The following is a 15,525-nucleotide window of genomic DNA, read 5'->3' as shown; positions in this document are numbered from 1 at the left end:
TCCTTAACCATTCAGAGTTAATGCCTAAACTTAACATTTGAAATGTTATATGTTTGATGAACGTCTAATTCTGACGTAAGACTGTGAGAGATTGTTGGTCGTGGCTTCCGGACAGCCCCCCCTGTCTGCTACCCACTCATTTTAGAAAAGTCGTTCCACTTAAGGCTACACAGCCATCTTGTGGCGAAAAAACCTGAAAAACATACAATAATAAAACATGGTATCATTTACAAAGAAAGGACTGGATAACACAATATACGCTTCTTACATTCACCGTACTTTGTGTTAGACTTTACACTCAAAATAAAATCAGATAAAATAGCATATATGATGTTTGCACTCAGCCTACATTTCCCATGACTAGGAAGGCTGTCTGTGCGTGCGGACTCTTTGCACAGCTCCTGCTGTCCGACTTCACAGATCTGTAAACACTCGGGATGGGACCAACACGTGCTATGTGGTCTGTATATATAGGTTTTGGGGTGATGATGCTGCGAACGTGTGCAACTGCTGAAGAATATGTTGCTTATGCATTTAACCTTGGTTTTATTTTGGCTTAAAGGAGACGCAGCAAAGTGGTAACGCGACATGGCCCGTGCAAATAGTTAGGTTTACTATAGCTTTAAGAATGCAAAATCGTGTCTGGTTCTTTAAAAATGGATATTGGTTTATTATTATAGTAAGAATTAAGAAAGTTTTTTATTTATTATTATTATTGATCAATAAATTAATGCTTATAATTTGCGGACAAGGCCCGAATTCTGTGAATTATGTCACAGTCGGATTACGGCCTTTAGCTTGCAATCCAAGCGTTTGATCGATGTATCAAATGTAATCATTTTTTTCCTGTCAGTACAGTATCAGAGAAAGTCATAAATACGATCCGGGGCAAAAGGGTAGGAACCAGGAACACGCGGTGATGGAGCCGCAAATCGGCGATAACAATAAAAGGGAAGAGCCCGAAGACGACAAGGCCACGGTCCAATCCCCGACCTCAAGTGCAGCGGTCACCCCACGCAGGACTTCGAGAGACCGCGGAGTCGGCCGGAAGAAGGGGGTTTCTCCTTCGCCGTGTACGAATGGAGCAACACCAGGCACTCCGAGTTCTGGACGAGTGTTACGAGACCGGTCTACACGAACGGTACCAGCTTGGTTGCAGAGCGAGAAGAGTGACGATGCAGAAGAATCGTTCCCCGACAAAGCCGTAAACCGCCGGAGGAAGGCTGCTTGTCCACGACCCAGGAAAAATGCCTCCTCCGCAGCTCCAGCAGAGAGTACAGAAGAGGTCGGGAATGACGACAGTAGTCAAGCTCATGAGTACGTTAGTATACGCCTTTAGTACACCATACATTGCAATATAGCCGTGTCCTCTGCAATACACTTAACATCTTTAAATGTCTGTGAAATTGTTAGCCAGCAAAGTTTGCTTATCAACATTTTAATGCCATAAAACCGGTTGAATGCACTGTTGCTAATTGTATTCTCTGAAATGTACGTATTCCAGCACAGTTCCTTTTTATATAAGGGACGAGTAATAGGGAGGGGTAATACCTGGTTTTAATGTCTAATGTACTTTACCTGTTCTCTCCTAATTCCTGGTGCAAGCGGTTTTTGTCAAATTGTGACCTGTATGTAGCAGTCTTGAACCACATCAACTCATGATGATGTCACATAGCTAGATTAACAGAGTTTGCAGAGAAGTTCACTATTTTGATAACTATCTTTCTCTGCAGCTCAGGGGACCCAAAGAAACCCACTGTTCAAGGTAGGTGACCACCCTCATACATTGCTTGATAAAACTAGACAGATGTGTGTCTACAGTAACAAACAAATAAGACTTGTTTGCAGTGTTCTAATTCAAGGTGTGTATGATGGCACTCACTTTGCCCCTTCCAGCCCCCCCTTACTCACAGAATGCTCAGGTGCGTGCCAAGGCCCCTTCTGCCCGGGGTACAAGGGGGTCCGCCAAACCTGTGTGCAAGAGTGAGCCTGGCACCGACACCCCAACCGGTAGGCACACCAACCAGCTAAATTGTGTTTGGGATTAAACTGGGTGGGGCCAACAAGGTCTTAGGTTGCATGGACACCTGGGGTTCGATTTCTGGTCGGTTACCTCTATTCTGTGGGGGTTGGGCCGTTCCGAGACGGAGAGGAATGTGGGATCCTGAAAAGCCCAATTAAATTGTAATTGTTGTATTGACATTATGTGATTTATTTTTCCAGTGGTGGTGGAGGCAAAGGTAGTCGAAAAGAAGACAGTTGGGATGTGAGTATACACACACATTCTTACTCAGTGTGTGAGAGGGGCTTGGGGCTGTCTCTCTGTGCTACCGTAGTAACACTGCCACCTCTCGCCTCAGTGAGAAAAAAGAGGAGAATGAGGAAGATGTTCTCTTGGGAGGAGAATATGAGCCTCCTTTCCAAGATGACCCGAAAGACCTCAGCTTCCAGCCACGGTCACAGAGGTAATGTTGGCGAGACAGCAGTGTGTGTTGATCAGAATAGGCAATAAGCAATGGTCCACAAATGTTTAGCTAGTGGAGGTGTGGTAGGATCATTGTGTGTGTGTGTGTGTAAGGCTATTGAGTTTGAGCACTGTGGTTGTTGCAGTGGGGAGGAGGTAATCAGCAGTGAAGATGACATTCCCTTCAGAGATGACCTCAACGACCAGAGCTACAACCCAGAGGCTGAGACTACTAGGTGTGTGTGTGTATATGTGTCTGTCGTAATGCATTCCATTTGTGAGTGTGTGTATGTCAGCTTCAATGAATTATTCCCTTTTTGTGAATAGGGGTGTGTGTGCGTGCATATAAATGTTCGTTTTACCCATGTGACCTGTCTGATGACCTTCCAAATGGATCCTCCGTCTCTCAGGGATGTCCCCAAACCGCGGCGCAAACCCCCTCTGAGACAGAAAGAGAAGGAGCCAGGAATCAAGATAGAGGGCACAGATGTGAAGCTGGAGAATGAGTTCGGAGAGGGGGATGTGCCCAGAAAGTAAGCCCCCCCCAACCTTCTCCCAAAGTGTGTACTTTCACTCTCCCATCATGTATTTAAAAGCTTTGGAAGTGGCTGGTGTTACCACCATTGTTAAATCCATAACGGAGAGTGTGCAAGGGCAGACTTTAAAGGAAGGGTGTGCAAGGGCAGACTTTAAAGGAAGGGTGTGCAAGGGCAGACTTTAAAGGAAGGGTGTGCAAGGGCAGACTTTAAAGGAAGGGTGTGCAAGGGCAGACTTTAAAGGAAGGGTGTGCAAGGGCAGACTTTAAAGGAAGGGTGTGCAAGGGCAGACTTTAAAGGAAGGGTGTGCAAGGGCAGACTTTAAAGGAAGGGTGTGCAAGGGCAGACTTTAAAGGAAGGGTGTGCAAGGGCAGACTTTAAAGGAAGGGTGTGCAAGGGCAGACTTCTTTCACGTTAATGGACATTTTGGTTTGGTCTCTTGATTTAACTACTTGCTTGAATAGAGTTCTCCAACTTCTTTTATTCTCTCCATTTCCCTCAGGAGAGGCAGGCGAAGGAAAGATGATAAAAGTCCCCGGCTCCCGAAAAGAAGGTAAAGTTGACATTGCTGTTCAACTGCAACAATACGCTTTATATATATATATATATAGATCTTTTTTTCACAGTCAACTAACAAAACATTAGTGAAATCATATGTATAAAAGCCAAACCCTCACCTCTGACATACATGATGATTGACAATTCTGTCATGTCCCGCCCCCACAGAAAGAAGCCCCCGGTGCAGTACGTGCGTTGTGAGATGGAGGGGTGTGGCACAGTCCTGGCTCACCCTCGCTACCTGCAGGTCTGCCATAGCAACTGTAGTGGTCGTCATGGTGACGATTAAGCACCCAAGCTATTCTAAGATTGCGTTGTGCACGTACAGGGTTGGGGTCGATTTTAAAATTCAGAATTTTTTTCAATGCATGCAATTGAATTTCAATTTCACTTCCTGAATTGGGTGTGGAAATGGAATTGACCGCAACACTGGTGAATAGTATTTAGCTTTTTTTCCTCCATCCTTCATCTCTCTCGGACTCTCTCTTTCCTGTAATTCCCAGCACCATATTAAGTACCAGCACCTGTTGAAGAAGAAGTTTGTATGTCCTCACCCATCCTGTGGAAGACTCTTCAGGCTGCAGAAACAGCTACTTCGCCATGCCAAGCACCACACAGGTAAACACACACGGAGAGATCCACATACACCCACACCGAATACTATGTCTCACTATCCTCATTTAACATTTACATTCACACACAGGTACATTGTATATATATATATATATATATATATATATAATCACACATAACCAGCGCTTGACCTGTCATTGTATTCTGTGTTGAGCTACTGCTAACTCACTCTGTTCCCTCTCTCAGACCAGAGGGACTACATCTGCGAGTTCTGCGCCCGCGCCTTCAAAAGCTCCCACAATCTGGCCGTGCACCGCATGATCCACACCGGAGAGAAACCACTGCAGTGAGTTTCCATCTCCAACCTCATTTACTTGGTTGTTCATTAATTCCATGTATTTACAGTTGAAGTTGACATACACCTTAGCCAAATACATTTAAACAAAAGTTTTTTTACAATTCCTGACATTTAATCCTAGTAAAAATTCCCCGTCTTAGGTCAGTTAGGATCACCATTTTATTTAAGAATGTGAAATGGAGAATACTAGTAGAATGATTTATTTCAGCTTTTATTTCATCACATTCCCAGTGGGTCAGACGTTTACATGCTACCAAATACTAATTGGGTGTATTGCCTTTAAATTGTTTAATTTGGGTCAAACGTTTCGGGTAGCTTCCCACAATAAGTTGGTTGAATTCCGGCCCATTCCTCCAGACAGAGCCGGTGTAACTGAGTCAGGTTTGTAGGCCTCCTACAAATGCTTTTTCAGTTTTGCTCACAAATTTTCTATAGGATTAAGGTCAGGGCTTTGTGATGGACACTACCATACCTTGACTTGGTTGTCCTTAAGCCATTTTACCACAACTTTGGAAGTATGCTTGGGGTCATTGTCCATTTGGAAGACCCATTTGCAACCAAGCTTTAACTTCCTGACTGATATCTTGAGATGTTGCTTCAGTATATACACATAATTCTCCTCCTCATGATGCCATCTATTGTGTGAAGTGCACTAATCCTTCCTGTAGCAAATCACCCCCACAACATGAGGCTGCCACCCCCGTTCTTCACGGTTGGGATGGTGATCTTTGGCTTGCAAGCCTCCCCCTTTTCCTCCAAACATAACGATGGTCATTATGGTCAAACAGTTCTATTTTAGTTTCATCAGACCAGAGGACATCATTTTCTGGCATTTTCCAAGCTGTTTAGGGGCACAGTCTACTTGGTTTATGTAAACTTCTGACCCACTGGAATTGTGATAAAGTGAAGTAATCGGTCAGTAAACAATTGTAAGAATGACTTGTGTCATGCACAAAGTAGATGTGCTAACAGACTTGCCAAAACTATAGTTTGTGAACAAGACATTTTTAGAGTGGTTGAAACACTTAGGTTGGAGTCATTAAACTAGTTTATGTAAACTTCCGACTTCAGCTGTAAATGTTGCACCTGCCTGCACCTCATCTGACCCCCTGAATGTACCCTCCTCCTTTTCTCTCTTACATTCTACTTCACTCGCCCTCACTTCCTGTAGATGTGAGATCTGCGGCTTCACCTGTCGCCAGAAGGCCTCCCTCAACTGGCACATGAAGAAGCACGACGCTGATGCCACCTACCAGTTCTCCTGCTCCATCTGTAACAAGAAGTTTGAGAAGAAGGACAGTGTGGTGGCCCACAAGGCCAAGAGCCACCCAGAGGTGCTCATCGCCGAGGCCCTGGCGGCCAACGCCGGGGCCCTCATCACTACCCCCGCCTCCCTGCTGGAGGCCTCTGGAATGGGTTCTGTCGGGAACCAGGGGGAGCTGGTACGACTGGAGCCCGCCCAGCAGATGACTCAAGTGGGGCAGCAGGTGGCTCCGCTGGGGCAGGTGACCCAAGTGGGCGAACAAGTGACCCACATGGGGCAACAGGTAGCTCAGATGAGTCAGGTCAGCCACCAGGTGGTAGTAGTGAGTCAGGACCAGGGCCTCCATGCCATGCAGATGCCCCTAACCATCGCCCTGTCTCCCATCGACCCCCCGTCGCCCTCCGACACCCAGCAGCAACCCCACCACACCCTCCAGCTGCAGATGCCCCTTCATTTTGTTCAGCAGCAGTCGCAGCAGCAGCAGGCCCAGATCCAGCAATTGGCCCTTCATTCCAGCTCGGTGGTAACCCAGCAGCATCAGCCCCACCAGCTCCAGCAAATGACCCTGCAGTCTTATCAGCAGAATCAGCAGCCGCAGATTCTCCACATGACCTTCCAGAACGTCGACGGGTCACAGACCCATCTCCAGCAGATCCCAATGTTAGCCACCCCCCAGCAACTCCAAACCCTCCAGAGTAGCTCCCATATTTCTAATGCCAACCTCCCTCTCATGGCCCAGGTCCAACCACAACCTCAGGACATTCAGCTTCAGGACCCGACCACTGTGGGTTGTAGCGAAAGCTACACTCTGGACGATTCTGTTCCCTCTGCCTCCTCTCCTTCCCCTAACACCCTTCAACAGTGTGAGACTGTAGGGGAGGGAGAGGTAGTTTGGGAAGGGGGCGGAGAGGGAGATGGAGTAGAAGAGGGGGATGTCTTGACTGATGCCACAGAAGTACACATGCAACATGTACTTATCTAGACTAGTCTGCGTGGGTTGGGGGGGGGGGGGGACTAGTCTGGAAATTCAAACTGAATTCAGCTCTGTTTCACTGTACTATCACTAATTAGGAAAGTGAAATAACATGATTCAGTCTGGATTTAGGTTAGGGGAAACTGCGAACGATGTGGAAAGACTAATTAAGGGAGAGGTCTAGCTATGTCCCTCCTAATGTATTGTGGCATCATTTGAAATATATAGGATCACAGAAATATGTATTTATAGTAACTTTTGGTAGCTTTTTAGATCTACCCGCATCAGGGCAGTTGTGTGTGAGTTATTGCCTTTGTACATAAAGTGATGTAGCCATCTATACCCATCAACTGGCCTTCTGTGTTTGTGTGCTAGATTAGTGTTTTCATCAGGGGCTGGTGGGAGGAGCTATAGGAGGATGGGCTTATTCAAATCAAATGTACTCATATAGCCCTTTGTACATCAGCTGATATCTCAAAGTGCTGTACAGAAACCCAGCCTAAAACAGCAAGCAATGCAGATGTAGAAGCACGGTGGCTAGGAAAAACTCCCTAGAAAGGCGAAAACTTAGGAAGAAACCAGGCTATGAGGGGTGGCCAGTCCTCTTCTGCCTGGGCTGGGTGGAGATTATAACAGAACATGGCCAAGATGTTCAAATGTTCATAAATGACCAGCATGGTCAAATAATAATAATAATCACAGTGGTTGTTGAGGGTGCAACAGGTCAGCACCTCAGGAGTAAATGTCAGTTGCCTTTTCATAGCCGATCATTCAGAGTATCTCTACCGCACCTGCTGTGTCTAGAGAGTTGAAAACAACAGGTCTGGGACAGGTAGCACGACCGGTGAACAGGTCAGGGTTCCATAGCCACAGGCAGAACAGTTGAAATTGGAGCAGCAGCACAGCCAGGTGGACTGGGGACAGCAAGGAGTCATGCCAGGTAGTCCTGAGGCATGGTCCTAGGACTCAGGTCCTCCTCCTCCTCCCCCGAAAGAGAATTATAGAATTATAGCATACTTAAATTCACACAGGACGTCATTGTAATGGCTGGAATGGAACTGAGTCAAACACGTTGTTCCCGTGTGTTTGACTCTGTTCCAATATGCCATTACAATGAGCCCCTCCTTCGCTGGTTCTCATGATACCAGTATCACAATACTACAGTCCTGAATTTTCCATGGCAAACAAAGAAAACAGGAACAAAACACCCGTATGCAATGACATTAGGGCCTAGATTCTATCAGATCTGTGTTAGCCAACACCCTTATAGCGGTGTTGGAACTGCGTTATAGCTGTCCAATCCACCAGCGGCTTGCGGCATTATACAAAGAGTTGACGCTGGCTGCACAGAGTCACATTGAAAGAAATCCCCGTGCAGCCTTGTTTACAAGTTCGAACACTGGAACTTGATCTAGCCCGAACCATGATTAGGTTGATAGAAATTCTCAAATTTGTTGAATGATTTTCAATCCGAGTCTCATTGTTTCTATATACCCTCTACACTTTCTCAGTCTGAACATCTAAGTGGGACGGGTGTGTCTTCGTGAAAATGACCCCGCGAGCAGCTGCTCACTGACTCGACAGCTCTAACGCAGTTACACCACCGAAACACCAGCTGAGCGGGTGTCGGCTATCACTTGATCTGATCGAATCAAGCCCGTAGATCAGGCATGAGATGCTTATGGCAGTTTATGGCGATGTTACAGAGGTCACCGAAATCACAAATTCAATGTAAATGCTGCATATGTCGGCTCAATCGGAAATGACTTCAACCACTTTCAAGAACTTCCACGGTCCACTCTAGATTGAATCCTGGCTTTATTTATCCACAGTAATCCAACTAAAAACATTATCACATTTTTCATAGATCCTTCTACATATTACCTTAAATGGTCAATATAAAAGGCAAATGATTAAGTTGATATGTTGTAGTATGACAGCTATCCCCAGCTTCTGAGCAGCACAACATGTAGAGGAATGTTCATGTATGTCTGCCCTCTTGTGGCCACATTGTGTATGGCATGTATAAGACTTCAGGAAGGCCTGCCTCCTTGCTTCAGCAAGGAATTGGGTCAAGTACATCGTAAGTCATTTGAATCTCAGTTTCGTGTCCGGCGTCTACCAGTGGTCCACAAATAACTCACCCTGTGGGACCCCGAGATAAGGTTTAAAGGACACTAAGCTATATCTTCTCATAGGATAGTTCGTGTCCACAGGTATTACAGACCTTCCTGTAGAGATCCTCTTCATCCACTAGTTCCTCAGGGCCGTGCTGGTGAGCACTGGTGTCCTTTGTCCACACGCTGGTCCTCACTGCACGACACAGCTCTGTTCACAGAGTAAATAACAATCCAATCCATTTAATATGTACAGTAAGCTGAATAAACACAAGTGATACTTGGCAAGCTTAGTGTGCAGGTGCTTTTAAATCAGTAAAGAAACAAAAAACTGCATCACCCGCTTCCCACAATCCACTGGAGCTGGTAGGTCTTATCTCTATTAGGTGACTTATGAGTGTCCGAGTGAGGATCAGAAGAGTCGTTCTGTAATGCCTTTTGTCTGTCTCAATCCCAGTATTTAACTCGTGTTTATTAAAGAAAATTCACAAAAAAAAAAAAGTGTTACTGACCTCTGACCTTTTTGTTGAAGCGCTTCTGCACCTCCCTGTTCTCTCTGGACTCCTTAGAGGAGTGGTGCTCCGAGGAGGCTAAGGAGCGTTTCTGCTCTCTAGCCAACTGCTTGTGGAATTGTCAGACCAAGAAGACATGGCGCCCAGGCTAACTCAACACTGTCTACACTACTAGTACATTTACATGTTATATTTTAGTCATTTAGCAGATGCTTGGATCAAGAGCAACTTTACAATCACTGCAGAGAATGCTGGGAGTCAGTCAGCCAAGGTGCCTTAGTAAAATAAAAACATTATTGTTACTGATTGTCCTGCTTCTTGTGACAACCTTGATCATTTTTGGATGTTATCGATATTGAGGGTTCATCCCAAAAAAGCAGGAGCTAAGTGTGTGTGCTTCCATTGTGACTGATGCCGGAGTGGGTTGCAACTGATCCAAAAAAGTAACACTGTGCTGCCTCTTCTTTCAATCTTTCTCCAATCAAAGCAAAACCGTTTAAAATCAATAATTCTACATTTTCCTAAACTCGATCCATAACTTTATTCGTATCTCCAGTTCCTATTCCCATTCATCAGTAAGTGATCACAAACACAAGTTAAACATTTTAAGCATTTATTTAACAATGATAAATTGTAGCTCATATTTCCAATGGACAGTTTCTTACAGAAAGGAATACGTTTTCAATGAAACTACAAAAAACGTTTCATGTAGAAACTACCAATCTGAAGTATATGTACTGGACTGAACAGAAGTTTGGAAGTGTGCTATAGGTATCCTATAGAATGCTCTCTGGCTGTGGTCTGATTATCTTCTCTTCTAAACAGAAGGTTGCACTTGCGCACTCCATTACAGTGATGTAATCATAGGTAGGGAGAAGTTTAAACCCTATTTTACACCAGTCAATTCCTTTTACATCCACGAGGGGGAGTAATAAGGGTACAAAAATTGGAACACATTCCACTTTTTCTGTCACACACTAAAACGATGTGAGGGGGCACGCACACACACACACACACACACACACACACACACACACACACACACACACACACACACACACACACACACACACACACACACACACACACACACACACACACACACTTGCTGCTGACAGTATCCCTTTGCAAGTCACTCAGTTCAATTTGACCTGTTCTCTCTTCCTCTGCATTGCATAATTCTTCATGGACCTTTTAGGAGGCACTAGGGTGTTACTCAGCCCTACTCTCCTCTTCCTAGACTGCTGACCCTCCTCTTCAGGGTCTCCTCCCTGGTTGTGGTGAAAGTTCTGGCGACCCATGTATGAAAAGCCCCCCGCGTTGGGGTCAGCTTGCTCCGATCTGGGATCGACACCCGCAGGGGGGTCATAGTCATTGGGAATGATGGAGCTCTGGAGGTCGCTGTCATGGGCAAACTTGCATTTGATCCCGAACCTGCAGCGTCCGTCCTTCCTGTACGCCACGCACATCCTCTTGCCTCCTATCTGGGAGGGCCGGGCCAGCAGAGTGAGAGGGACATGCTTCTGCAAGACGTTGAGCTTCTGGTCGGCTTGCGCCTTGAAGGGGTTGGCGAATACGCCACTCTTGGACGAGGCCCCGAGGGGTGGAGGGGGGAGTTTGTGGGAGAGGGAACTAGCGGGTGCGGGGAAGAGAGGGGTCCGGGACTCAGAGGGGGGTGCCATACAGGCAGGAGGAGGGCGTTTAGGTTTTAGTAGAGATACGGGGTCCCCCTCTTCCTCTGGGTCGAAGTCACAGTCTGACTCACTGGAGGCTGACTCGGACTCTAGGAGGAAATTGCGGCCCTTCTTCTGGGTCTCTCCATCCACCTTGCTCTCAGTCCTTCAAATAAACAACATGTATAAATGATCTGGTATACTAGCTGTAGTGTAAAGATCTTAACCGAGAATTAACAAAGGATTCAAATATTTTAGCGGTTAACTGTATGGATAAAAGGCAACCTTGTGCTGCCCTCTTCATTGACCTGTCAAAGGCTTTCCATATTTGTGATCACTCACTGCTAATCCAGAGGCTTTCCTCAAAATGGTCTAGACCAGGCTGCGTGTAACTGGTTTAAAAATAACTCGTCATGTGTATCTACTTAACGGTGTTAAATCAGGTTTCCCGGGTATTAAAGAAGTTGTCCCGCAGTTGTCGATTTGGTTCCTGTACTTTTTACTGTTTACATTCAATTACAACCTGCACTTAATATGCCAATGATGTGTTGGTGTTGTGGTGTTGGGTATGCTACTGCCCCCACGGTTGAGAAGGCTCTGTCTGAACTACAGTCTGCCTTCATTGTACTACAGAAAAACGTGATTGACCTGAAATGAGTAATGAATGCAGGTAAAACTAAACTTCTCTAGAGAGCATAAAAATAACTCTGATGATCAAAGCATATGTACTTTGGACGGTGCCCATATCGCTCGTGTCCCGGCTTACAAATATCTAGGAATCTGGATAGATGAGAAGCTCTCTTTCAAAAAGCATATCGACAAATTAGTGCAGAAGCGGAGAATAAAAACGGGATTCTTCTATAGAAATAGATGCTGTTCCTATCGGTCCTAGACTATTGGCGACGTCATCTATAGGAACACAGCTGCCACTTCATTAAAGCCGTTAGATGCAGTTTATCATAGCGCACTGCGCTTTATACGGCCCGACAACTTTAGGACTCACCACTGCATTCTCTACCAGAAAGTTGGCTGGCCCTCGTTTGATGTCACGTAGGTTGATACATTGCTATGTTTTCGTTTATAAAAGCTATTTTACAAAAAGTCCCACTGTACCTAACCCCTTCACTAAACTTCAGACATACGAGTTACCACATCTGGTCTCAGGGATGGTTAACCCAGGAAATTCCTTTGGTCTCTACGGAATTAGGTGAATTAGCTTTTAGTTATCTTCTAAAATGTTCTTAAAATAATGTTTTGGTGCCTCGAAGGCAATTCAGAAAGCTGATTGAGGACCTTATTACTGATTAATGCGTTTGTTTTTTATGACCGTGTCTTTATTTCTGCTTGCATTTTGTGTATATGTTTTGATGTGTGTATTTTCTGTTATTGATGTAATTCGGAGAGATCTTGGTCTCAATAGGACTCCCTGATAAAATAAAAGGTTCAATTAAATAAAACTGACTGATACTAGCTCATAGAACAAATCGTATAAGATCTCCTAAACCTGAGTTAACCTTATTTTCTGCATTTATCCACAAACCCTATTCTTTCCCCATAGGAATGGCTAAACGAAATCGGGGTAAAGACTGTTTTATATTCACACATTCAGACATTCAACAGACATTCGCCAAAAGCCATTTAAAATGGTAAAAATCAATAACTAATTTACTGATTATCACAGAAAAAAATAGAGATGGTTTATTCTATAAATGTCTAGCATACTTTTACAACCTTAGTTTTGAATAAACATTCCAGTTTTGATTTGATAGATATACATCAAATCTATAAAATGCAATTTAAAGCAATATAAATCAATAACTAATTCACCATTTGTCACAGAAACATCACACTACGCATGATTTACTCCATAAAATGTCTAGCATACTTTTACAACTTTCATTTTAAGTAAAAATTCAGTCTAGAGGGCATGTGGTCAAAGTTCTAACGAGTCTGTTATACCCTATTAGAAGGGGCCTGGCATAAAATTATGCATCTTCAGTCATGTTAAATTAGATTACAGGAAAAAACTACAGGATGAAGGGGTCAGGTCTGACTAACAAAGGCAGGTGGTTGGATCAAGAGGATCAACATGGACATTCCACAGTGGAGATGAGGATAACTAAGAGTGAACCATAACATACTCCACCATTCAAAAGTTTGAGGTCACTTAGAAACGTCCTTGTTTTTTGTCCATTAAAATGACATCAAATTGATCAGAATTACAGTGTAGACATTGTTAATGTTGTAAATGACTATTGTAGCTGGAAACGGCAGATTTTTTATGGAATATCTACACAGGCATACAGAGGCCCATTATCAGCAACCATCACTCCTGTGTTCCAGTTGTGTTAGCTAATCCAAGTTTATCATTTCGAAATGCTAATTGATCATTAGAAAAACTTTTTGCAATTATGTTAGCATGGCTGAAAACTGTTGTTCTAATTAAAGAAACAAAAAACGGGCCTTCTTTAGACTACTTGAGTATCTGGAGCATCAGCATTTGTGGGTTCGATTACAACTCAAAATGGCCAGAAACAAAGAACTTTCCTCTGAAACTCGTCAGTCTATTCTTGTTCTGAGAAATGAAGGCAATTTCGTGCGTGAAATTGCCAAGAAACTGAAGATCTCGTACAACGATGTGTACTACTCAAAGCAGAATAGAAAGGAGTGGGAGGCCCCGGTGCACAACTGAGCAAGATGACAAGTACATTAGTGTCTAGTTTGAGAAACAGATGCCTCACAAGTCCTCACCTGGCAGCTTCATTAAATAGTACCAGCAGAACACGGCGACTCTGGGATGCTGACCTTCTCGGCAGAGTTACAAAGAAAAAGCCATATCTCAGACTGGCCAATAAAAAGAAAAGATTAAGATGGGTAAAAGAACACAGACACTGGACATGGCTTTTTCTTTGTATCTCTGCGTTTGCCTCTTCACTGTTGACGTTGAGACTGGTGTTTTGTGGGTAATATATGAAGCTGCCCTCTATCAAATCCAAACTGGAATTTTTCATTTAAAAAAAAAAAAAAAAAAGATTGTAAAAGTATGCTAAACATTTATAGAATAAATCATACCTAGTTTGATGTTTGTGACAAACGGTGAGTTATAGATTTATACAGCTTTAAATTGCATTTAATAGATTATGTATTTCTATCAAATCTAAACTGGAATTTTTCCAGTTAAAAAAAAAGATTGTAAAAGTATGCTGGACATTTATAGAATACATCATATCTAGTTGAATGATTATGTGACAAACGGTGAATTAGTTCATGATTAGTTCGTTTGTAAATGGCTTTTGAAGAATGTCCATGTGTGAATATAAAACCAACTTTACCTCGGTCTGAACGAATCAGAGGTAACTGGTTTTAGGACAACTTGGCGAGCTCTATGGAACACACGTCTATCTTTTCAATGATTCTTCCACAAATAAATATTTGCTCAATTGTATTCCTGAATTGTAACTTACTTCTTGTTGTTGTTTCCAATATCCCCATCGCTGTCAGAATCAGAGGACACGCCATAGCCAACGAGAGAATTCATGTGTCAGCTTGCTGCTAGCCTTACGTTAGCTAGCTAACTAGTATCTATATTTTTCCGTCTCTTCGTCCTTCTTTCGCTTTAATCCAGTCACAAATTGCGGTCTGCGTCTTATGTTTGATTGAACTAGCAGTTATACTCAGTATGAAGGTGTTTGTTGCTCAATACATTTATGAATTGTTGTAGTTCTGTTGTTGTAGCTACAATTTGCTAATCCAACTGAAAGTGTAAGCACCTCTGGGTCACCGAATTTCGAAAAACTTCAAAATAAAAGTTCCCCGCGTACTACTACTTCTTATTCGATTAGGTTTAACGGCGGTTGGCATCCAGCTAATGATGCATTGCCGCCACCTACTAGACTGGAGTACAACTCCCTTGTACTTTATTTGAAAAAACACAACAACAAAAAAGAACACCTCCCTACTCCACTATTCAAATCTATTTAGTCCTACTTCAGGCCAACAACCTGAAAGGAAGGGTCACCACCACCACTTAAGACACCCTGTAACTCTTCTGATGTCAAGTCTAGGGCACCCAAATACTTCTCTGTAGCTGCCGCCACAACCTCAATGTTCTGCGACTTTACGTTCCATCCCTGCAGTACAGTTGATAACCATTGCTATACATTTAAAAAAATCCAATCTTACTTAAAGATATCACTTGTTGGCCTGTCCCTCTTTACTAGTACAGATCTACTACTCACACCACTCCTCTTAGGATTCCTTGACCCGACTTCCTCTACTTTCTTCACTGCCTCAGCATATGACAACTTCTGCACTACTCTAACCCAGGAAATCTCAACCTGCCTCTCTCGCACGGGACATTTCAGATTCCCAGCCCCATGGGCACCCCTTCAATCAACACATACCACTACTTTCCCCAATGCTACACATTCCTTTGTCTCATGTGCTTCTGCACACTTCTCACACATAGGAACCCCCCTCCTACACACTGCTGCCACA

At 43.9% G+C, this 15,525-nt stretch overlaps 2 protein-coding genes across 3 annotated transcripts; one reads left to right on the top strand and one right to left on the bottom strand.

Annotated features, from left to right (window-relative positions):
- Positions 1 to 478: 478 nt before the first annotated feature.
- Positions 479 to 7,076, top strand: LOC124001468 (E3 ubiquitin-protein ligase ZFP91-like). Its single transcript, XM_046308239.1, has 12 exons — positions 479 to 1,317; positions 1,734 to 1,765; positions 1,897 to 2,010; positions 2,224 to 2,266; positions 2,361 to 2,465; positions 2,611 to 2,700; positions 2,875 to 2,997; positions 3,503 to 3,553; positions 3,727 to 3,805; positions 4,062 to 4,176; positions 4,378 to 4,477; positions 5,661 to 7,076. The coding sequence occupies exons 1-12, from the start codon at positions 920 to 922 to the stop codon at positions 6,733 to 6,735; spliced, it is 2,325 nt and encodes a 774-aa protein (XP_046164195.1). The 5' UTR covers positions 479 to 919; the 3' UTR covers positions 6,736 to 7,076.
- A 2,882-nt stretch (positions 7,077 to 9,958) lies between these two features.
- LOC124001467 lies at positions 9,959 to 14,832 on the bottom strand. Of its 2 annotated transcripts, XR_006832785.1 has the most exons (3): positions 14,493 to 14,832; positions 10,437 to 11,194; positions 9,959 to 10,354 (listed from the first exon to the last, which is right to left on the bottom strand). XR_006832785.1 is itself a non-coding variant. In XM_046308238.1 (2 exons), the coding sequence occupies exons 1-2, from the start codon at positions 14,564 to 14,566 to the stop codon at positions 10,492 to 10,494; spliced, it is 777 nt and encodes a 258-aa protein (XP_046164194.1). In that variant the 5' UTR covers positions 14,567 to 14,832; the 3' UTR covers positions 9,959 to 10,491. The 2 variants fall into 2 exon arrangements, 1 of the variants encoding a protein (XP_046164194.1); XM_046308238.1 differs by having other exon boundaries at positions 9,959 to 11,194.
- Positions 14,833 to 15,525: the final 693 nt, after the last annotated feature.

Source organism: Oncorhynchus gorbuscha, linkage group LG17 (assembly GCF_021184085.1).
Source record: "Oncorhynchus gorbuscha isolate QuinsamMale2020 ecotype Even-year linkage group LG17, OgorEven_v1.0, whole genome shotgun sequence".
Taxonomy (NCBI): Eukaryota; Metazoa; Chordata; class Actinopteri; order Salmoniformes; family Salmonidae; genus Oncorhynchus; species Oncorhynchus gorbuscha.
This window is presented reverse-complemented; position numbering and strand designations above follow the sequence as displayed.

Bases quoted from the DNA above. Each gene is read 5' to 3' on its own strand.
- LOC124001467 (XM_046308238.1), bottom strand. From the start codon at position 14,566: ATGAATTCTCTCGTTGGCTATGGCGTGTCCTCTGATTCTGACAGCGAT. The intron at 11,195-14,492 runs GTAAGTTACAAT...GTTTATTTGAAG, and splicing joins ATTGGAAACAACAACAAGAA to GACTGAGAGCAAGGTGGATG.
- LOC124001468 (XM_046308239.1), top strand. From the start codon at position 920: ATGGAGCCGCAAATCGGCGATAACAATAAAAGGGAAGAGCCCGAAGAC. The intron at 1,766-1,896 runs GTAGGTGACCAC...TGCCCCTTCCAG, and splicing joins AAAGAAACCCACTGTTCAAG to CCCCCCCTTACTCACAGAAT. The intron at 3,554-3,726 runs GTAAAGTTGACA...CCGCCCCCACAG, and splicing joins CCCCGGCTCCCGAAAAGAAG to AAAGAAGCCCCCGGTGCAGT.